Source organism: Drosophila sulfurigaster, chromosome 3 (assembly GCF_023558435.1).
Source record: "Drosophila sulfurigaster albostrigata strain 15112-1811.04 chromosome 3, ASM2355843v2, whole genome shotgun sequence".
Lineage (NCBI taxonomy): Eukaryota > Metazoa > Arthropoda > Insecta > Diptera > Drosophilidae > Drosophila > Drosophila sulfurigaster.
Window position 1 is genome coordinate 39,281,248 of NC_084883.1, and position 24,461 is coordinate 39,305,708.

General features: G+C 39.6%; 1 protein-coding gene across 1 annotated transcript; it reads right to left on the reverse strand.

Annotated features, from left to right (window-relative positions):
- Positions 1-1,685: 1,685 nt before the first annotated feature.
- On the reverse strand, positions 1,686-5,774 carry LOC133841653 (protein hairy). Its single transcript, XM_062274282.1, has 3 exons — positions 5,179-5,774; positions 3,850-3,945; positions 1,686-3,556 (listed from the first exon to the last, which is right to left on the reverse strand). Exons 1-3 carry the CDS (start codon positions 5,275-5,277, stop codon positions 2,672-2,674), a joined length of 1,080 nt encoding a protein of 359 aa, XP_062130266.1. The 5' UTR covers positions 5,278-5,774; the 3' UTR covers positions 1,686-2,671.
- Between the last annotated feature and the right edge of the window lie 18,687 nt (positions 5,775-24,461).

Genomic DNA, 24,461 nt, shown 5'->3' on the forward strand with positions numbered 1-24,461 from the left:
TTTTCACACCCTGCGCCGATTGCAGCAGACTTCGCGGAAACTTTTGACGCGAGAGAATATGACGCTTAATTGCAGGGGGATTTGCGCAGATTAGAGAGAAACCAAGCACAACAAAATCTGAAGAAAATGGGGGTGCAAAATACTTCTTAGTAATGGAATATTACAGTTTCAGATTCAGTTTGAATTTCAGCTGAGAGCCCTAACTGTGTCACTCGCAATATCGTCATACATTATTCTCATGATCTCACATCACGAGATGAATAAGTATTTAGTGGATGCCAACAAATCTGATGCAATCTGATTATGGAAAATTACGATCGTGCTAGAAACTCTGCAAATAATGACAAGAATATAGAATAGCACAATGTTGTTTACTGTTCTGTTCTGTTCTGTTCTGTTCAACGAGAGAAGACACAAGGTCGCGCAATCTCTTGACACAATATCCTGAACAATATATTACTTTATAATCGTTATCACTTGTGTATTCCCTGCAGTATCAATTAGCTGATTTATATCGTCATCAATTTTTAAGTAGAGTTCTGGTTTCATTTCCTGCTACATTCATCGAACTATTTATATTGTTTACAGTTATATTTTACTCATTATACCAATCCATAGAAAAGCTATAATTCCGATAAGCTATCCTAAATATCGCCGTAATGCTTTTAACACTTTATTAATATACAAGCAGACTTTCTGATTGATTTCCGGCGAATATTTTAATCATTCAATATCAATATTTCACCAAACAATTCTTGGGAATCTGTGGGATATATATTTTTGCTATATCGGGTCATAAATATTATTTTTTCCTATTACTAATTAAACCAATCCAGAATTAACCTATAATACAGCATTCTCATATATTACTTCTGATGAATTTACTGCGAATAATTTAATCATTTGTTTTGCAAATGTCAAAGTATCGATAAACTATTTGACCAAACAATTCCTGGGAATATGTAGGATATATAATAAAGTAGAATTGTTTACAAATCATGCCATATCCGATAAGCTTTTCCAAATAACACCTACATATATTCCAATTAATTTCTTGCGAAGAATTTAATCATTTGTTTTTGTTTGTTTCCCGTATGTCAAAATGTCGTTAAAATATTTGTTCAAACAATTCTGGGGAATACTTAAAATTTCTATACAATGTTCGAATCTAACTACATATTTTCTTTTTTTATGTGGAAATCTAATATCTGCGCTCGTGTTGCAAAATATTTTGATATTTTAGTGCGCAACGTGAAGTGCGCTCAGTTTATCAACATGTGCGGAATGTGAAAGAGGAAGAGGAGAAGGAGAATGAGGAGGAGGAGGAGACTTCTTATCGCACGGAAATTATGTGAAATCATCAAAAACAATCCACAACATACTTGTGTCCATAAACTCGCATAGTATTGTATGTGTTTATCCCATATCACGGTCATAATTCCGCCCATTTCTATACTGAATATCAATTTCACAAGAGTCATGGCAATTTCCGTGACAGGTGCGAACTCTTTTTTTTTTAGGGTCTGTCTCTCGCAGATTTACAATCACCCTCTTGTGAGATGTTACTTTCACCAAATCTGTTTTTTTTTTTCTTTTGCCTTTTGAGCCCTTCCCCAGAGTAAAGAAAACGTTGTGTGTATTTAAATTTTAGTAAGATTTTTATGTTTTATTCTTTTTTAGTAAGTTGATTGTTGATTTTTTGTTCAACAATTTTTTGTTTGTTTTTTTGCTTTTGTTGTTTTCAAATTCTTGTTTTGTTTTTTTCTTTTCTTCTTCATTCTCTTAGACGCTCATTATGTTTACTATATCACGTTGTCTTACAAAATATACGTATATATATATATACTTTCTTAAACTTAGAAACAAGAGAAAACCTTAAAGACAACTAAATATATATGTTTGTGAATTTTTATATATGTATGTGTATAGACTATATGAAAACTATATTTAAATGGAGAGATATAAGGCATAATAATTATGGTATTATGGTTAAGTTTTTGTGTCTGACTTCATTATGTTTTTCTTCATCTCTTGTTGAAACAAAAACAAAACGTTTTACGCGCTTTGTGGTGGAAGACATTGAAGATTTCATTGCTTTTTGCATTGTTTGGATGCTGTTGTTGTTGTTGTTGTTGCTTTCCAAACGGAGCGTGAAAATTCTAATACATGATTCATGAGGCAAATTCAACACCAAGTACTACTTGGAGTGAGGTAGTTTTGGTGATATGCAGAATACCATTTGAGAAATGAATTCACAATCAAAAACTAATGTAATAATAATAATAAATAATTTATAACAAAATGTGTTGTGTTTGCGTGTGTGTGTGTGAGTGTGTTGATGAATCCTCCAACCAGCTCGTTGCGCATTTTCCAGTGGAAAGTTGCGCCGCGAATTGAGTTGGGTGGAAAAAAAAAGGAGTTTCGCATGCTCGGAACACTTCGAAGCAACATTTGCGTTATCCTGGCGAAATGTGGTGAAATGTATTTTGCGCATGCTCTCAACGCCTGCGCAGATGTGTGAGTGAGAGAGTGTGTGTGTGTGTGGTGTGTGCGGAGGGTGTGTACGTGTGTGTGTGCGACGCCCATCAGTCTTTAAAGCGGGTGTGTGTGTGTGAGTGTGGGAAGGAGGGAGATTCGAAGCGCCTGCGCCTGGCTTAGCAAAACAGCCGATTTACCAGGGCCGCCAGGGCTGCTCCTCCTCCTTGATCTGCTTCTTGATGACCAGCGACAGCGGCTGCTGCTCCTGGTGCAGATGATGATGCCCGGGCACACGCTGGATGACCGAGGGCTTCACGTCCATCGGCTCGTAGGCGGAATTGGCGGGCGAGGGCGGGGCATAGCTGCCACTGCTGCTGCTGCTGCAGGGCGCCGACTCGTAACCCGCCGAGGAGTGCGAACTCGCTGATCCTGTGCTCGCCGTGCGCTGTGGCATCGACACCAGCATCGGTGATTGCTGAGCGGCCGCGGCGGCGGCAGCGGCTGCAGCAGCAGCGGCAGCCAATTGCTGTTGCTGTTGCAGCAACTGTTGCTGCTGCTGCTGGGGCAAGCTCTGGGGCAGCACCAAGGCAATGCTGCCGTTGGGCAACTTTGTGGGTATCACCTGCATGCCATTGGGCAGAAAATAGCCGTTGGCATTCTGTTGGATCTGGCCAAAGAGATAGGGAGTGGCTGTTGCTGCGCTGCCAGCAACTGTTGCCGTCGCCGTCGCTGTGAGTGGCTCCTGTTCGGGTGAGCTGGGTGGCGAGGGCAGCACGACCTGAGAGTGTAGGGATTGTGCCTGGGCAACGGCCTGCTGGCGCTGCTGATGATGCAGTTCAGTCTTGACGCCATTGATGCAGTTGCTCAGATGCTGCAGCAGACGACGACGCTGGGCGGGCTCCAAGCCGGGGAAGCGGCTCACTTCGTTGGCGCAGTCGGCAAAGCCGGCCTTGAACTTGTTGATGATCTTGGGATCGGCGGCCTGTTGCATGGCAGCCTGCTGACGTTGCAGCTCCTGCAGATGCTTGACTGTCTTCTCCAGGATATCGGCTTTTTCCAGCTTGGAATGACGCGCTGGCTGCAAGTAGAGGAAGCAAATAAGAACTTGATTAGTTGAGTGTATTTAAAAAGGAAATTTCAAGTATTTTTTCAGTATTTTGTGTTCACATTTAGTATTTTAAAGTACTGATTTTTCAAACTGCTTATAAATGCATTTTTAGTATTTTGTTTTCATATTTAGTATTTTATTATACTGATTTTTTCTAAGTTCTTAAAATGTTTAGATTTTTTCGAATACTGAATTTCTTAAAATTTTTAAAAATTTTAGAATTTTGTCAAATACCCTTATTTTTGAACTATAAAAATACTTACGTCTTTTTTGGTAGCATCCAAGATCAGTGTTTTGAGTTCATTGAGGCAATTGTTGATGCGTGCTCGGCGACGTTTTTCCATTATGGGTTTGTTCGACTGCAAGAGACAAAGGTAAAGAAGATTCGAGATTAGCCATGTGGTTAGGGTAACAATTGAGACGAGCAATGAGTTTTGACCTCATGCAGCGCCACAAAAAAATAAAAAAAAGTATTAACAAAAATGGAGGAAGCTGCGTGAGGCTTTAATTGGACACGGGACTCTCAACATTGTACTTAGTCGTCTTCGCTGTCGTCGTTTGTCGCCTTCAATCTGGCTGGGGGCCAAATCTCAGCGGTATGGCGCGTGCTCTATTTATATAGACGCAGCAGATGATGCCGAAAATAGTTTGGCGGTTATAAATTACGATAAGCAACGAGCCGATGCGGCCAAAAATAAATAGCCATAGCCAGGTATTGCAACAACAACAACAACAAGGTCGTCGTGGGAAATTCGACGACGCAGAAAAAATTGTTTTTTTTGCACGGGCATTAAATTATATTTGTTGGCTGTGTGTGTGTGTGTGTGTGGTGCTCGCTGACCAAATTTGGTTCAGAGCAAAACGCCCGCACTTGTAGTATGAATGAAGTCAGCAATCAGCAGTTGGCAGTTGGCAGTCGGCAGCCGAAAACGGCCAAAACGACTGAGCCAAAAGAAGCTGATGACCGACAATTGCAACACAGAGCCAAAGTAAAAAACCACGCGCCAAATGGAAGCCGCTCAAGTGGGCAGCAGCGAGCAAAGCAAAAATCCAATTTTGGGTGGCACTCATGAATGGACTCAGTCCGATGTCTTTGCTTGTTTTCGAGCTCCATGAATGAAGCCCGAAACGTAAATGCCGCCAACGCCAGACGACGACGTCGCCGCTTTATGTGTTGGCGAGCCGACGGCTTTTTTTCTTTATATTTTGTAATTTTTTGTTGCTGTTTTTTTTTTGTTAATATGGCTGGCTTGTGGCACATGTGGGAGCCGACGACACCGACGATATGTTGGCCAAAAGAGGAAATGCATTTGGGGGCAGACAACAACCCGACCGTGTGTTGCCAAAACTGTGTGGGCCTCTCTTCACTCTATTTATGTGTCGAGCAAGTGGGAGACAGCTAACTTGTATTGGACTTTTTTGTAACACATAAATAAGAGTGTGTGCTAAGTATATATTCCCAAAGATAGAATTGTAATTTTTTTTTTCAATTTGAAATTCTTTGTTTCGCAGCTGTGTTTAATCCAAGTTAGCTGACGGCTCGTTGTGGAAAGTTCTGCTTCCCATTTCATTCGCGTTTTCTGAACACTTACCCGACGATCACTTTTCAGCGGTGTCTCCTTGATTTGAGCGGGCACCGCGGCGGCGCCCATAACGTTGGCGTTCATGTTGACTGTGACGCCGGTAACCATTTCGATATCGGCTATATACTGTTTATGCAGTTTTAGACACAGTTTGATAGCTTTTTCTGTTGCTCTTTTTGTCACTTGGCAGCAAATGTACAAAATTTGCTGCGCACTTTTGTTGTTTGAAGTTTTCTTTTTGCTCTGCTTGTTTATAACAAATTGTTGTTATTTCAGTTTGTGTTGTTGATGATCACTTTAGTTCACTTTTACGCGACGAAACTACGTAAATTTCGTGCAAGATATTTTGCTTGTTGAGTTCTTTTCAAATATATATTTTTCTTTTCTTCCGCTCGAGGGAGAGAAACCAACCGCACGCTACAAGTTACGGCAAGCGAATGGCTGTCAGGTTCTGAATGCGCTGCGATTAAACGTTTCACGAATGCGAGCGAGCCGAACGAAATTTTACGAACGAAGTGAGCGACGATGACGATCGTTCGTTAAGTTGTAAGTGTGTGTGTGTGTTGCTGGTATTTGTGTGTGCTGGGCGACCACCTTATCGCTGGGCTTACAGCAGACGACTGACGATTGATCGACAGGTTCGTTGGCTAAATCGAAATTGCCGCAGCGCAAGACGCGAGACGCAGGCAGCGCGAGCCACACGACCAGGCGACGGCATACCTACACACACATGCACACATATTGTGGCTGTCACTGTGTAGGTAGCCAACGAAGCTACCTGTGCATGTGTGTGTGTGTGAGTGTTTGCTGCTGTCAGTTTACCTAAGCCGCGGCCTTTGTGAGAGCGCGCACACACAGTTACTCATACGCCCCCTCTCCGTGCTCTCTGCGCGCGCCGCGCTCTCAATCGTAGAAAAAAGCACTGCAAGTTCTAACGTAGCATTTCTTCCTTTTTGGAAATATCAAAACCCCCAGTGAGCGTGTGCGAGCGGGATTCACAAGACGCGAGAGCAAACCACACACAGTCATAGACGCAGACAGACAGAGACAGCGACAGACTGTGAGAGCAGCAACGTCGGTTGTGCTGATTCATTGCGGCGGCCAACGCGACGCTTCGTCGTCCCATAGAAGGTGAAAATAGCAAAAACGGCAGCCGCAGTCGCTGCTGCAGAGACTTAACGTAGTACATTGATATGACGCCACCCCAGCGTCGACAGGTTCGTGTGTCTGTGTGTGTTTGTCTCTCTTTGTGCGCTGTTTGATTGTATGTATGTATGTAGGTATGTATGATGATGTCGTGATCGGTGGGGTCGCTAAACAGTAAACAAGATCACAAGGTTGCTGGGGCGGACTTTTGCTGCTGTTGCTGTTGGGGCTGTGCGCACGCCAAGCGGAAGCAGCAGCAGTAGCAGCGGCGGCAACACCTGCGTCACCCACTCAACCCACAAAATGCTCCAAATTATTCATGAACTTATTTATGTGTTGTGGTTTTTTGTTGGTATTTGCGGCACGGCGCCATGTAACCCATAACCCCCCATTCCGCATGCCGCTCAGCTCAATTAAGTGAAGGTCATTTACACATAAACACACACAGGCACATTCGTGAATTTAATTGTGTTTGTACATATATTCGATCGATCAATGATTTTTGGGCAAGGCTAATGGGGGCGTTACACGTGCGTCGGGGGACGCTTAGATTCATTTTTATGGTGCCTACGTGCAGTGCTGAACTTTCACGTTTCAGTTATCGCCTGGGCGAAGGCTGTTACTTTACTCGCACACACACATTCACAACAGCAAGTGGCGTCAAATTAATGTGAAAAACATACGCAATCTCTAAGGGTATTGGAATCTTAAGCACTTTTTTTTTGCATACGTCATAGCGACGTATCACAGAGATAACATTACGCATGCACACATAGCCAAACGCAAACAAGTGTTAATCACTTTAAACGTAACGAGAGCGAAAGTAAACGCAAATAAGAGAGAGCAACATTGCAAGAGTGTGCTTGTAAGCTGCGCTTGACTGCAAAGCTTGCACTGCAGCAGCAAAGCTCTGCTCTTAATATTTGCTCAGCGCAGACAAAGTGAAAGCTCATTGACATGAGAAAGAGAGCGCAATGTGTTTTTGCATATGGGTCAATTTTCAGTGGCGTTGCGTTGTTGCTTAGAAGGCTTTGGGACGACGCGACAACGACAACAGGCAACACCTTCGCGTTCCAATTACAATTTGGCAAGCGATCAAAAGGCTGCCGCCTGCGGCACTTGTGCATGCCAATTTAATTGCAACGTTTACGTTTACATCATGTGCCTTTGGCCAAAAACAGCAACTGGCTGGCAAAGGTGTAGGATGTATCGTACACACACACAGACAGACGATCACATGCAGCGTCTAAAATAAACTGTGGCAAAAATTTATAGTCCGCCCGAAAAATAAAACAACAACAACAGGCAGACAGACAGACAAAAACAACTCAAAAATGTGCGCGCATTGCTAATTGCGTCTAAATTTAAACAGATGGTACAAGCATGGCGCAAAGGGGAAGAGGGAGTGCTAAGAGGCTGTGTGTTACAGCAAACGACGGCAGCGTAAGAGAGGCAGCGACACCCACGCGCCAGACGCTGCCCTGCTGGCAACAGCGCCGCAGCAGCCCCAATGTAACTAAAAATAAGCAACGCAGAGCGAGAGCCAGCGCACGCGTAAGAGAGCAGCCGATCAGCATGACCAAAGAGAGCACAAGATGAGGCCGCCATTTGCATGCATGTATGTTTGCTTGCTTGCTGGTCTGCGTGAGTGCGCGCGTCTCGCGATTAAAATGCCATAAAAATCGCCAACGCATTGCACCGCTAAACGCATTACACTATTATAACTGTTGTTGTTGTTGTTAATGGCGCTGTGCAATTTGGCAAAAGGCCGCCAGACAGAGACACAAATCTTTACCCAATTTGCTACTGTTGTTATTGTTGTTGTGCAAGTATTTTATTACTCATTAACGTAACGACGCATTTTGGGCCAACAGGCCGTAGCCACCACTGCCAAGCGGCGCCGCTGACGTCGCAGCAAAGTTCAATGCGGTGGGTGGTCAACCAAAAGAGAGGGGGAAGTACAGGTGGCAGGTGGGCAGCTGTTTTTCGTTGTTTTTTTTGTTTTATTTTGCGGCACCAGCGTCAGCGAAAAGCAAAAGAAAGCAACAACGGCAGACGTTCTAAATTTAGCAACAGGTAAAAGCTCAAAACAAACGGTTTATGTTGTTTGCTGCCATTTTCGGGTGGAGACGCCGCTTTATAAGGGCAGGGCACATCTCGTGATGCGGAAGAGCAACAACAAACGGGGAGTGCGAGAGATAATGGCAAATGCATTTAAAGTGCAAGCTTTCAAGCGGTGCCGTTACTTTGATGTCATCAAATGCGCAAATTTATTACGATCTCTTAGTGGGTGGCACTCCAACGTGTTTACATTTAAGAGATAAACAGGAATAAACACTTGCTACTAAGCTTAGCTAGCGTTTGATTTCGAGTACAATGCGTTGAAGAACTGTCCAGTGATTAGAAACTACGGCAACTCCATGGCGAAGAAGCAAATCATTAGTTTCTATTTGAGGAGAGGCTTTCGAGTTAGTAAGCACTTGCAGTTAAGCATAGCTACTGTAAAAAGTTCTCTTTGATTTGGAATGCAATGCTTGCTATGAGTGCATATGAACTGAATTGATTCTCTTTAGGCATTTGCCTAAAGCTCCCTTTAATTTTGTATGACATACAAGGTAATCTGTCAAACTGAGATCTTCATATGCTGAAGTATTAGTTGAAAGAGAAAATTCATTAGGTGCTCTTAATACATAACAGGCAATTTAGGATTTAGTACGCACTTAAAGTACGCAGCTCAAAAGAGCAACTAAAACACTAAGGATATAAGAAAAAGATTATGACCGAGCATCTTGATTAGTTTTAAATTACTTTCCATTTAAGAGATCAGCACTTGCAGTTAAGCTCATCCATTGTCAAGTCGTTCTCTTATTTTGTATGCAAACCCCTTTGACTTTTCGACTCGTTGACTTATCCTGGCTGAAAGTCAGGTTTTATAAAGTCAACTGCTTGGTTATTTGGTAAATAATCGCGAAATTTCCGGGACAAGTTTCAGCATTAAATCCTTTCACTGGAAGTGCAAACCCCTTTCGCCCGCTTTGGAATGCTGGAACAGTAGCTAGTTGCCCTTTAGCAGCAACAACGCCTCCTCGTTCGTCTAGCGAAAGGATTTAAGCGAAGTTGTGATTGAAACTGCTTCTGGTTGTTGCCACTGTGCTGTGCTATTTCTCTCTGCGCACTGGGCTTAGTGGCAACCGCGTTAATTAAATCGCTTTGGACACGCTCGACATGGCGAAAAGGGTTTGGTGAAAGGATTAAAGCGCGGAGTGAACGGAGTGAGTGAGTGAGTGGTGAGTGAAACGGTGGCCAGGTAACGCGGCTTTCTATTAACAGGATGATCATGCACATCAAAGGGCTAAAACCACACACCCATAAAACTGTCCGTGCAACAAAGGGCTACGCGTGCAGAGCAGAGATCTTTCTGTATCTCCCATCTCTCTCTCACTCAACTCTTCTGTTTATTGCACCCTTTGAGGACGAACCTCTTTTTACCTAGGATCGAGTTTGTGCAAAGGATTTCCACTAGCGTGACCAGCGTGTTTGTTTATTTGCCATAAAAGGATTATGGGCGTGGGCAGGTAAAGGCTTCTGCCGTCGAGACGTTGCAACAACGCCGCACGCCCCTTAACCCTTGCAGCAATCCCTTCTGTATATTCCCTATCTCTGTCTCTCCTGCTTACTCTTTCTCTCTCCAACTCCCTTAACTCGTCTTGATCTTGTCCAACCATCATCGCTGTTGACTTTTCCTGGTACGTGCGCAGTTTTCTGTCTCTCTGTCTGTCTGTTGACAATCTCGTATCATAATTTTTTCACTAAAAAAGTCAACTCGGCAATCGTAAAAAACGCGTTGCAAACACAAAGCAGCAAAAAAACGTTGCGTGGAGTTGCGTAAAAAACGAACGTAGTTCCAAGTAAATATTGGATTTTTTGTTGCCAGCTTGCTGCTGGTTGACAACAAATTGCATAAAAAATGATTCTTCACTTACAACATCATTTATGATTACGAGTTCGCTAAAAAAAAGACAGCAAAAAAGAAGAAAATACATGACAAATAAAAAACAACGCTGTGTCTAAGCATCAACGAGTGAGAAAGAGAGGATTCAAGGTGAGGATGGGTTCGGGGACACAACAAAAGCGCAACATGCAGAAGGATTTTATGGTTTTATTTAGGGTTATTTACGGTTCCCTTCAATGCCAAATCAATTGGCGTGCAAACGTCAACTCGCTCTCTCACTCAGCCTCTCTCAGCTACTACCACACAGACACCGACACACATCCTTCCTTCAGCATCTCAGCTACCTGCCTCGAAGGAGTAAAGAGACAGCCACAGGGCGAAAGAGTTCGCGCTTACCTAGGCGAAAAAGAGACTCGCGCCGAAAGAGGTCGAAGATAGAGTTTAGAGTTTCCACGGATTAGCTAGAGGGTTGTCTTTATGATCGTCACGCTAATGTGCCGCATGTCCTTGATGTGTGAATCGCTGCCGCAGCCGCTGTCACCGTCGCAGTCGCAGTCGCTGCCGCAGTCGACGTCACGCGATTCGCAAAGAGTTTTTACGACTCGCCACAGTCGCTGAATCCTTGCCAATTTCCGGGAATATTATTTGCGTGCCTAATACACCCAAAAAGGTTCAATCCGTCTGCCGCTAGCCAACGCCAGAGGGCGCTGCTGCTTGTGCAAATTTTTAGCAGTTAATTTCCCTAATCGCTTTTTTTGGGCTCCTCAAAGGCAAACCGACTAATTTCCTTTTTTTGCGAGGCTAATTTGAGGGTCAGTTAATTTCACCGTTAGACGGCAGCTGCCTTAAAAACTTCGATCGATAATCTACATAAATATTTGCCTAATGACAGGATGTCTTCTTCACACAGGTTTCCCACAGCCTCCGACTCTCTCGAGTGGGCGTCATGTTTTGTTGGTAGTAGCCACAAAGGAGGAGAAATAAAAATACAACAGCAAATGCAAAATGCCATTAAAAAGATGTGCTACGATGCATACTATAGTATTGTATGTATATAGATCGTTGAGGTGCTAAAAATGTTTTACGAGTCTCAACAAATCGTGACCAGACTCGAGACTCTTCTGACTCTGACTGCCACTTGGACTTGAACTCCCTGTGAAAGAGCCAGAGACTCAGACTAAGAACTCCAGACTGCAGACCCTGGGAGCATGTAGAAAACGCTTAAGCGTAGACAGAAGGTGTTGAGCATATAAAGCGATACAAAAAACAACAGAAGAAGTCAATAAAGCAGTTATGAAGCCAACGAATTATTAATATCCTTCTATGTTAAATAACAAAAAAGATATTGCGTGAGGTGAAGTTTTTGAAAGATAATTTTGAAAGAATTTCATGTTTTTAGTTGTCTTATGAGATATATTTGGCTGTGGATTTTATTTTATTTTAAACAACAAACTTTTATTTTATACATACATAGAACAATTTATCTATCTTACATATATCTATACATAGAAAGATTTATCTATCTATGTTCATCAATTTCAGTGCTATTTTATGGATTTTTTATTTTAATAACATATAGAATTATTATATACTATAATTTAGTATTAAAATAGTATAATTTAGTATTTTATTTCATTTTTAATTTTTTAATTTCAAGAAATACTATTTTATTAAGTATGAAAGTATTTTTATTTATTTATTTATTTCATCTTAATTTCCTTTCATTTCGTTCCTTCTTTAATTCCATACTTTTATGAAATTCTTTGGATTGATTTTTTATTTTAAACACATTTAGTATTATTATATACCAAAAATTATAAGTCAGGAATTCCTATTTTGTATTTTAGTGTAATTTTTTGATAACTATAAATATCTTTTTCTAGTCTAATCTAAATACGAAATAAATATGTCACTAACCAAATAACTAATAGAGCTGTCATTCAAATAAGTCTTTAACTCAGATTATTCTGTCAGCCTTCAGCAATAAGTTAAAGGATACTCCTTAAATGTTTAGGGTACTGTGGACAAGAACAAGGGAATCGCGTGCAAAGGAAGCTGCAACGACAATTGCCAGTCAGGCCAAAGAAATCGACTGTGGCATCGATCATAAATGCGCCAAGCGCAGAGGGGTGTGGAAAAGGGGAAAGAGGAAAGCTGGGAATGAGAATGGGAATAAACAGAAACTGAATTGTGGCCATAAGCCGAGGCTTGAATCGCAGCCTCGACTGGCATTGCATGCACTATTGAACTTTTTGAATGAAACCGGCAGGCTTCAGCTGCAGCAGCAACAATAACATTGCCAAGAGACAACAACAGCAACAACAACAAGAAAAAGAAGCAGCAGCAACGTTGAGGTAACAACATGGCCAAGTCAGGCGTTTGTGTGAGCCCAACGGCAACTTGTAATTTACACTCCTCAACGCTGGGGTGGCGTTGCCCGAAGATGTTTGGCAGCCACTAAGCAGCAGCAGCCACAGATGAGAAGAGTGGCTAGAGGGAGAGAGAGGAGAGGAAGGTGGCCAACGTCACAGCGGGCAGCTTGTGACGATAGCAACAACGCTGAGCTGCGCTGCGCGTTGGAGTTGCTGGAGATCATGCCTGGCGATTACCTAAACGCACAACCGAGAGACCATCTCCACAAGTTGAGGGAGGAGAGCGGGGGCAGCTGGCAGGCGGGTGGCAGATATATAGAGATCCTTGAGCTGCGGCTGCATAAATTATAATGTGAGGGGCTGACCGGTTGCCGATCTCTGTGGCTGCTGCTGTGCTGTTGCTGTTGCTGATGTTGCTGGCACACTTATTGCGCAAAAAGCGCGCTCCACGAAGCATGGCAGCCAAGACTTAGTCTCTGTGCCCCCAAACGTGGCACGTTGTGTGTTGTATGTTTGTATGCGGTGTGTGTGTGCTTCGTCGTCGTCGTGGTCGTCGCGCCGGCGCATTGTTTTCATTTTATGGAGATTAACATTCTGCGTCTGCCAACGCCGACGCCGCCGCCGCCTGCGAATTGCGACTTGCGACTTCAACTGCAACTGCGACTGATATCAGCATCTGACAAGCAACCAAGCATCCGCTGGATGAGAGTTTATACCCTAGCCAATGTGGAGATATACGAAGAGTTTCGATTAAGCATTAAATGGCGTTTCATTTTAAGCGATATTGATGAGAAGATACATCTGCAAATTGAGATACATTTTGAGATACAATTGATTTTAGTTAGAGATATAATTTCAGACAAAAATATTTGAAGTTGTTAATTTTATGATAGATGATATAATACTTTAATTTTTAAATATAAGAGATTCTGGTAAATAAAGTTTATCATTTAGATAGAGATTTTACGCAAAGAAATTGGGATTTATTTACAATATGAAAATAGTTTCAAATGAATAGTGAAAACTTAATGAATATATTGTAATACATGAATGATGAATGATGAATATATTGTAATACATTTTGTATAATACATAGGATATAAATTTCCTGGCTTTTATAATATATTAGATATATTTTTGTTGGAAACTTCTTTAAATTAAGTTCTACTTTTAGCTTGAGATATTGGGAAGCAACATTGAGATACTTGTCGACATTTAAATACTATCAAATGGGAATGCAAAATTAGAGGTGCTTTTATATATGGATGAATAATAATTCTTTTATTAATTTGCTTTTTAGTATTTTTATTCTATTTTTCATTCTAATAGTTTATTTGTATTATATATTATTATCTTAATCCCTTGCTTATCTTGTTCCCTTTCTCGAGGGTATTTGAACTGCAGCATTTCTACAGCTTATATTCTCACCTCTTTTTTTTTGTTGGTTTGTTGTTTATTCTCCCTTACCGATTTGACTTGTTTTTCATTTCGGCAAGTCACGACCCGCGTAATGAGCTGGCTAAGACGGAGTCAGAGTCAGAGTCGGAGACTCAGATGGAGACTGCAACTCCATGGACCGGGACTGAGGCTTATGATCTTCTCTTTTGTCTGTTGTTGCAAAAGGAAGTCGCATTGCCTGACTGACTAACTGGCCAACTGAATGACTGACTAACTGACTGACTGACTGACGACTGCACGCCCGAACATACAAAAATGTTAATTTTTTTCCCCATTGGGCAATATGCCGATAATTAACCTCGTTGGTGTTATGGTTGCTGCTGCTGTTGTGGCTGCTGCTGTTGCTGTGGCTTCTACTTGAGTTGCTGCTGCTTGGGGAGGCATGGAAATTGATCGAGTTGCTGAAAATTGGAATTCAATTTATGGATGCAGCTTCAGCTTCAACGGCAGCGACGTCGGCGGCGACACGCCTGGGAATTGTTTGAAATATGCAATGTTCGGAACTGATAATGTTCGACATGCCCCAATTGCTTGACGGACGCAAACTCTGAGTTATTGTAGCGAGGGAAGACTGTGATGCAATCATCCGGATCTGCAAGCAAGTGTGTTGCTCTCTAGAGAGTGTCAAATTGAGGACAAGAGACTGTTGTCATATAGAGGGGATATAATGGAATAAAGAATCTATTTGGTGAGAGAGAATATTTGACAGTAATCAATGAGACCGTTGAATTAAACAAGAGTTGCTTAAGCAATCTTTTAATGGAGCTGCATAAAGAGAAATTTATGTTTAAAGGTGTTTGAAGACAAGAAAATATGTCAAAATAAAATGGAGCAATCATCCGAATCTCCAAGCAAGTGTGTTGCTTTCTAGAGACAGAGTGAAATTGAAGATAAGAAAGTGTTGTAATATAGACGATAATTAATAGAATTTATAATAGAATATTGATCTATTTCATCAGTGAAAAATCTAAGTATATTTGATGAGAAAAATGGATCTGTGAAATAAAAATTGAGCTACAATTCTCAATGAAACTTCGTAGGGAGATTAAATTTGGAAACTATCTCAAAGCAGAAAAAAAAAATTTTTTCAAAATATGTATTTGTGTTTAAAGCTTTTTAGACAGTAATAACTATATTTCAAAAGAAACTCCCAAATAAAATAAAAATATGTATTTTATTATCGTTAACTTTGTAAAGACATCTAAATTAAATACTCTCTCGAAACACTTATAAACAAAAATCATATCTTCTTCATACATTGTATGTTTATTGCATGATTGATTGCAAATAAAGTATGTATTAAAAATATATATATCATCATCATCAAATAATGAGTAAAATACCTGATAAATGGCAATACTTTTAATGAAAAAAATAGCATGCATCTTCGAAAATGAAATTGATTTTGTAAATGCGAAAAAACACGTCTTTAATTATTACCTTCACTTTCTTATTATTTTACCAAGTGGGAACCCTTCGGATTTTTATCTCTTTAACTGAAATTAGACATTGTTCAGCATTTTCGACTTTTGTTAATACAATGTGCGTACTTTTGCTTTCACTTGAATTTTCACTTGTGGAAAATTAACTTTTGGCTAAATACACGGGTTTTTTATGATCAAACTGTGCGTAAGCCTTTAACTTTTAGCCACAAGCGAATTCCGTTAACAGATTTCTTCACGCGCCCAAAGACTTCTTTGTTGTTATCCACCAAAAAAAAAACTGTTTGACTTTTTGGCTTTTCGACTTAAAAAAAATATACAAGAAAAGTAAAAAATATGCCAATTATTTCCGGGTTTGTCATTAAAACTCAAGGCTGTGCGTTTTTTAAGCCTTTCTCGTGTTACAAAAAACTGAAAACCTCAAAAAGAAAATCATGCTAAAAACTGAAATTCCGCAGAAAAAAGAGCAAAGTGATTCCGCTTAACCCGTTGCTAAAAAAAATCTAGCAGCACATAAAAAATAAAGCAGTAAAAGTTAGAAAAAAAATGCAGCTCGCTTTCCGCGAAATGCATAAAAAATGCGATTCTTCTAGCGATATTTACAACCCAAAAGAAGTTGAACTCGAGGTCTGGCAAAAAGAGTTGAGAGCAGAGCAAAAAGGCTTAAAAAACGAAAGGTTTGACCATAAAAATAAAACTAAAAAACAAGAGTGTGTGCGCGGGTCGAGGACAATGCAACAAAAGGATGCAATTGTGCAGGGGCAACCCGTAAAAAATGCGACCGCAACAAAAGGTTTGGCCAAGAGGAAAGGGAAAAGGCTTGCTTAAAGGATAAAAAAGGATGCGAAGGACGCGACGCAGACGGGTTAAAAAACGAAAGTCAATTTCGGACGAAGGAGTCGCTGACAAAAGCAGCGCACGCATTGCACATTATTAGCCAGGACTAAGCAGAAGAAGAAGGATATGTATAGAAGGATATTGTAGCGATTGTTGCATTGGCATGTGGCATGCATCATGCAGCAGGCAGCGCACAGAATAGGTCATAAAATCAGGCGAGCGTGTGCGCGAATTGTTGCGAGTCCAAGGTTGCGAAAGGATGTGACGCTAATCCTTGCACACAGCTCAGCTCAGCGCAGTTCAGTTTCCACAGTATTCGCCAGTGTTTGCCAATATTTTGATTTCGAAAATAAACAATAACGCCCATCGGTTGCAGGTCAACAGCAGCAGCAGCAGTCGATTTCTGAGTGAAGAAGGGCTGGAAGGAGTTGGCTAAGGAAGGATTAGTCACATTTAACCATGACGATCTGCGACGATTTCTGGCTAAAATGCGCGCGCTGCGTGGGCGTTGAATGTTTTGCTGCATTTAGCAAAGGATTACGGCCCATTTCGACCATAATTAGAGACAACAAGTTGTAAAGCCATTTAACCCGCCTGAGAGCGAGAATTCCTTCGATTCCCAAACTCTGCTGGCAAACCCGAAAGGCAAACCCTTAATGCCGGAATCAAAAGTTAAATGAAATGTCACTTAAGCGAAGGTCATTTCTATGTAAATCGCATCTGCACCAATTTTTTGCTACAATTCTAGCAAAACAACACACACAAAAAAAATGACATAAAACTAGAATTCCGAAAGGGTTTTCTACTCGAAGTTGCAACCTTCCTTCTCTGTGCAACACAATGTCGCAGCACGTTGCGCTCTCCTTTTTTAACGATGCCGCATTGTCGCTTTTTTGTCTGTTCGACCCAGTTCTAGTTCGGTTGAATCCTTCCCGGAATTCTGTCAACTCTTTTTTCCTTCCCTTCTCTTCTTTTGTGTTCTTTTATTTTTTTGTTCTAAATTCGTTTTGCTTTGATTTGAGGCAACTTTTTGTCGTCGCGTACGCGGAATTTTTCACGAAAAATTCTTTAACCCGTTTTTCCACGTTTTTAACCTTTTTTCACCTTAAGTGTTTTGAGGTTTTTATGACATTTTACTGTTTAACATTTTAATTGTAGCAGCACGAGAAGTCCTACACTTTATGACCCCTTTTTACTCTCGTTTCCTCTTGCCTGCTTACGAGTATTTGGTGCAAATTCGTTTTGTTTATGGCCAAGCGAAAGTGTTGACAAATTTTGGTTTGGTTTGGTTGCTTCCTGGCTTAAGGTTTTGTTGCTTGGTGGTCAACGAGTTGAGAGTTTGTTTTTCAGGATCTGGCGACAACTGCTAAGTTGTCATTAGTTAAGGTCAACTCTCAACTCGATGCAGCTCATTAGCCGCAGCCGAAAAGGCAAAAATGAGAGCAGCTTCAGAGTTGAAAGTAAAAGTAACAGGGAAATAAAATAATTACTTTGTTATATTTACTGAGAAGTGTTGGCTGCTTGTTCTAGATTACTGGAAAATGTTCTTTACATAAAGAAATCGAATTTGTTGAAGTAAAAAAAATTTTGAAAATAATAAATATCTTTAAAGTGTTTAAAGCGATTTTGAAATGAATAAATTTATGAATTTAAGTAATTTAAGGTATTGGGTAAATTAATAATAGCTTGCTAAAAATAGTTTAAGTAAATAAATTGAAGATATTGGTAAGAACAAGTAAGGAAGCTTAAGTCGAGAGTGCTCGACTATGAAATACCTGCTACCCATTTTTAATAAAAGCAAAACTGTGCGGTATTTTCCTTGAATTATACTGAATACATACTAAAAATATTCTGAATGCCATGCTGCGTTTTCCTTAAAATATACAAAATAAATACCAAAAATATACTAAATGTTATATTTGGTATATCGATGAAGTACTACATTCGAAATATACGATAGAAGTCAAAATATACCAGATAACAGTAGGCGTAATTTGCAGTACAAAAGTATTTTTTATATATATTTTTACTATTTATATTTCCAATTATTTGTAATAATTAGTTCTCCAACTGTGAAATTGATGACCACAATAGCAGTGTCTTCTCAATGAAGTTTATTGATTCCTACCGAGACGTTTTTTCTAGAACACTTAGCACACTTCTTGTGGTTTAGTTACCTAACACAAAGTGCATAAATCTATGCAAAACAGGACAAAAAACCTGCGCCAAGCAAACCACAATAAGTGAAACAATTATTGCACAAAAATTGGGTCGTTTTTGCGCCGCTCTAAACAATGAATGACAAAGGACAAAAACTGTGTCACGAAGCCACAATGCGAAAAAAGAACAGCAGGCCGAAGACAAAAAGCAGAACAAAGTAAAAAATCGGGCCAAAAACCAGGAGAGAGAACAAAAAGATCTCGCTCAGATTCAGATTTAACATAGAGAGAGATGCGGCTGGCCACAGAGAAGTGCGACAATTTTTGCAGTCCGCACGTGGACTCATAAAAAATAATTAGGCCAAAAAATGTCTGTGCGATAGTTAAAAGGAAAAAATTTGCGAATTTTCGCAAAATGATCTGAAGATGACCTGCGAAATTCAAGCTAAAAATTTGCACGCAGGTCGACGCAGATTTTCTTTATAGCATTGCTTTATTTTTTTTTCGCTCACATTTTACGGGGCATTTTTCTTTTTTGTCACGTGCTGTGCGTGCCCTCAGCCCTCTGTGTTGTTGTTGTTGTTGTCCTGACGAGGTCCTTGGAATGTTGCTGCTGCTGCAACATTAAATTAGGCAAAATTATGTCATGCCGCGCAGCGGATTCTGGAACGAGATCAGAACATTGAGAGCGCGTTTTCATTCTCATTGTTAAACGAACCTACAAAATAAAAAGAGAAAGAAAAAGAAAAATCGCAATGTATGCATAATATTTATGATGCAAGAGGAGGTCATAAAAATATGTGTCGTCCACGTTACGTAAGAAATTCGCAGTGTCCTTTTTAACGCATGTCCTTTTACCTTGACGGTTTACGCAAAAATCGTTGAAATAGTTTTTGGACTGACTTTTTTTGTTTCGGTTTTATTTGGGCTCATTAGATGTCCTGTCTTGGATTTTTGCCAAGGCCACTCGCCTTGGCCTGTAATTAAAAGTTTTTAATAATAACGTAAGTCAGCATCATTAATTATCCCCGCTGCAGACAGTTTCGAGATTCTCTCTAAAGCGTTTTGCCCAGCGTCGTAAACAACATTATCAAGGGAGCTGCATCCAAATGCGATTAAGTTGGCAACATTAACTGGCGACAGCTACCCAAGGAAAAAAGCCAGAAAGTCAGAAAGAAGGCAACCAGTTTCCCCTCAATTAATCAAAGTTAAGAGCTCGACCCAAAGGATTGCACACAGGTAGAGAGACAGAGATGCGATTCGGGAGATTGCTTATCAAACTGCAAAATCGATGGCACATTAAGCTGATGATAATGCCAGGCTCAGGCTTTAATTAATTGTTTATTGTATGATTATTAAGCCAAAGAAAGTTAAACAGAAAAAAAACAATGCCAAATGAACAGAATTCCCAAGCAAACAGCTGCGACGCATAAAAAACAAGCAACTTTCCACAGACAACAACAAAAAAAGAAGAAACGAAACCCACAATTGTCGCTAATTAACGAATTGAATGCAATGGGATGCGATCCTTTGCTTTGCTCTTATTTGACCCAATGCCAATTTCAACAGATTCCCCAAAAACTTTGGGGTCGGAGTCGATTTCGATGTCGAAGTCGAAGTCGAGAAGTTGAAGTCCGTTATTAAAGCGTTGCCTGTTGTTTGGGATGTTGAAAGGCTGCATTAATCAGGCGGACAAATCGAGTTGAAGTTGCGTGAAACGAGTAGCTCATTGATTACGAAAAAATATATGTAAATTTCCGATTGTTGTTGTCGAGATGTGAGGCTCCTCCATTCAATTCCAAGGTTTCACAGCCAGTGTCCAATTATTTATTATGGCTTTTAATGGCTTCATGCAGGAGCTGCAGCTAATGACAGGCGACAAGTCAGTAAAGTTTTTTTATCCATATCGCAGGTGGTGACAGAATTTTTGGTGTCATCAATTGAATTGCATTGCCAGTTGTCAAGTTTCGCCCTCTCTCTCACTCTCTTCTCTTTATCTTTTGCGCTTTGATGACACGCTTCTGGCCAATGTCAGTTGCATGCGCCGCTTTGTTTTGGATCAAACTGAAACTCGACGCCCCTCGTGTTGTGTGCGCCCCACTTCTTATCGCATGCTCGCAACTCGAAAAATAACACACACACAACTTGCACACTTCATGCACATTGCAGCACGTACAGAGATCGACTCACTCACTCACTCACTCGCTGACTGACTGACTGCCTGACTAACTGACTAACTGACTAATTGACTGAGTGACTTACTGACTTTCTGACTAACTGCAAGTCAAGTGGGGTTAATGCTTATTTTATATAACTAGCGAAAATAGAAACCCATAGCAAATGTCATCGAGAATATTCGATTGTATTTCATAATCCGTTGCAATAAAATAAAATTATGAAACCTATGAGGTATTGAGCTGAAATTTAACTATGACGTTAACACCTGAACATCAAAAGTATTCTCAATTGAACTTAACTCATTTATTGAGCAAATATTTGCTTAGCCAAATGCTACCAAATTCGATGATGTCTTATTCTCTATTAAACTCCGAACAGGTGTGTTTATTGACATATTTTCTAAAAACGTATTTATTGACTAGCTAAGAATATTATATATATAGTATTGTTTACTACTGGATTTAAGGAACTAACAAGTACATAGTGGAACAACTAACAACTCTATGATTACTATTTTGACATCGATGTATTGAAAATTATATTTATACTTAAATTTTAGTATAATTTATAAAATGTTTTATGTTTATAATTTATGTTTGACAACACTTGTTATTGTTCCATGATTTTTGTTACTTACAATAATAGCTCAGTTTTTAGTATTCCTAAAAATGTGCGTGTGATCAGAGAAAAATTGTAGAAGTTACTAAATAAGATTGACAAAATTTTATATATACATATTATAAATTGTATTCTATGATATATTTTAAGTGTTATAGTTTAACGATATACCAAATATAGTCATTGACAATCGTCTATAATTTGTACTCTATGGTATATTTTGAATATTATAGTATATGGATATACCAAATATACACGCCGCCATTTGAGAGTATCTTTTTGGACTATTTATAAAGTAAATCTAAAAAATAATAATACCGATCTGTTTTGATTTTGTTAAAAATGTTTGCTGTCTCAAAGTCGAGCAGACTCGAATCAATATAATTTGGTTGCCAAAAATTTAATGTGTTTTCTTAATACTTGGCTGTTTTTTTGCCATCAATCAAATGGCTATTAATGCTGCTTTATTTTGATTTCTATACTTAAGCACATAATTTCAAGTATTCACTTTAATTCGTCAATCATATACTATATTTTTAGCTCTATATTTAAAAGTAATATATTTTTAAAAAATACATTTATATTATAATTCCTTTTCGCGAGGTAATCAACCAACATTTGGAAGACATAAACGCTTTAAAATTCTGCTCAAAATTTCGTCTTGCATAAAAACCACAGGAAATTAAAGATTTAGAGGATCCTAGCAGCAGCTAATTATGTTGGCCTGACCTTGGGATAAAACAGACCCAGATTGGATCGTGCTATGCTAAGCTGTATCGAATTAGAACTGTGTGCGAGAACCGCACAAAAGACGAGAATTCAAGGGAATTCGAGTTGTTGCTGCTTCCATTTACATTTCGGGCCAAAGTGCTAAAAAGGGTTTCACCGAGAGAGCGAGAAAAAGCAGCAGCTGTTTGCAGGCCATAATTGAAGCATTCCGTTGGTAATTGGCAGCGATTTTTTATGCCCAACGCATAAATTAACACCAGTGAGACGACTCCAGAGATCGGAATTGTAGTTGCAGATGGAGCGATGGCTTGCCAACAGATTTGTGTAATTGCACAATGCGAAAAACTGAAAATCTCTTATGTTTTGTTTCGTGTTGTTTGTAATCGTGGAGTTTTCGGGAGATTTTAATGCTCATCTACAGATAAAAAAGACTACAACTCGAACCTTGGATGGCTGATTATAAGGTTCGGTCAACAGGCAATTTGATTTTGGGTCAGAAGGAGCTGACGCATCCCCGTTTATATGTTAATTTTGTGCCGACTTCTTTTGTGGCCAGCGTTTTGTACCTCATTAGAGCGGCGAAAGCGCGTTTACAAGTGTTAAATTGGCCAAATTACGGGTTGTTAACAGGATATAAAAGTAAAAGTGTCGGTCTACACACACACACACACACAACACACAGAATGCAACAAAGAGCAGGTGCCAAATGGGGCGCAACTTAAATCGCTGGGCAATTCAATTTTGATTTTTAAAAACATCCTTTGATGATGCACACACAACAACAGAAATTTATGTGCATATATTAAATATTATTGATAACCGACGATCGTCTAGAACTAATTGTTGTTTTCATTTCGTTTCATTGTTTTTTCGAGTGAAAAGCACTAAAGCTGAATGAAAAGTTTAAAGTGAGAACATCAATAAAAATCTGCAGTTAAAATGTTCATAAAATTGTTTATTTAGATATTTTCTATAATTAACTCAATGTAGTACTTATTGCTGCCTCAGCCTCAGCTTCTGAATCGTTTCGCTATAAATAAGTACCTTAAGGCGTCTAGAAAATATTTGGCGACCATTTGGCTTGGGAGATGCGCCTCGTCAGATTTCAGCAAGAATTTGCAGCCATGAACCTTAAATGTTTTCTCAGCAAATGGCAAAAATATTATTTGTCATACCATTAATAATGTTGATTGGTTGAAAGACTTAGAAAATCAACAGATGCTTGGGGATATCTCTCCTTTGTTGAATTTCAAAAAGAATTTTCAGGTGCAAGGCATTAAAATATTAAAAATTAAAATGTCTTAAAAATATAGAAAAATCCTTGGCATTTCAAACGTAGCGAATATATTATATAAGTGTGCATAAAATTAATCTGAAAATGTTTTTAAACAAAAACAAGTGACTAAGCAAGATTTTAAAACGAATTTGTGGACTTTTCTCTTTTAAAATTATTTAATATTTTCGAGAGAAAAAATTAAAAGAATTTGTGGAAATTTTCTTTAAAAAATTTATATTTTATTACGAAAAACTGATCAACTAATAATAATTATTTAAGGGATAACGATAAAATCTTAAACATATTGAAAGGTTTATCCTAAAATTATTTTAAATATATTTTTAAATTATTTGATGGATTGTAATTTAAATTCTTTAATTTGATGTAGGATAACTACCACTTTACAATACTATCGATGTTTTTCATTTCAAAAAGAATTGGAAAGAATTTTTCTGAAATTTAAATGTTCAGGGCTATTGATAAAAATTATTGAAATCAAATTATTTTGTATTAGTATTTTGAAAAAAAAAACTTTGAACTTGTTGAGTTTATCAAGAAATTTTCCACTATATAATTTATCGAAAGTCTTTAAGAAGATGCTTCTTCAGATTTCGTAAAGAATTTACAGAAATCATGCTTGAAAGCTTTGCTAGTCTAAAATATTAGTTTACCCCTGCCAACAGGATGCAAAAGTAAAAGTAACTAGCGACAGGTGTCATCGACAGTTCCCCGCTCTCGCCCCCGCCACGCCCCACCGCACAGTGGCTAGAAGAAGTCAGAATTCAGAGGGGAGGGAAGAAGATTGTCAAGGCTCTTTGTGAAGCCAAGTTGCGGATTGATTTATGCGCAAATGCAAATTGCAAATGCAACTTCAAATGCTAATTGCGGCGACGGTCAAAGACACGATCACGATTCTTGACGGCGACAGAGACAGAGACAACAGACAGTCGACAGCAAACAGCAGACAGGAGAAGACAGTAGAAGACACCCTGAAGCCAAAGCCAAAGACAGTTCATCACAATGATGGAAGATGGAGGAGCGGCGCACGACGGCACACGTTCTCGCTCTCTCTCTTTCTTGCTCACTCGCTCCCACTCACGAAGCTTCGTTTGGCTCATTCATATG

Excerpts from the sequence above, each read along its gene's own strand:
- LOC133841653 (XM_062274282.1), bottom strand. The coding sequence starts at position 5,277 with ATGGTTACCGGCGTCACAGTCAACATGAACGCCAACGTTATGGGCGCC. Across the intron at positions 3,946-5,178 it reads CGCTGAAAAGTGATCGTCGG|TCGAACAAACCCATAATGGA; the intron begins GTAAGTGTTCAG and ends TGTCTCTTGCAG. Across the intron at positions 3,557-3,849 it reads TGGATGCTACCAAAAAAGAC|CCAGCGCGTCATTCCAAGCT; the intron begins GTAAGTATTTTT and ends CTCTACTTGCAG.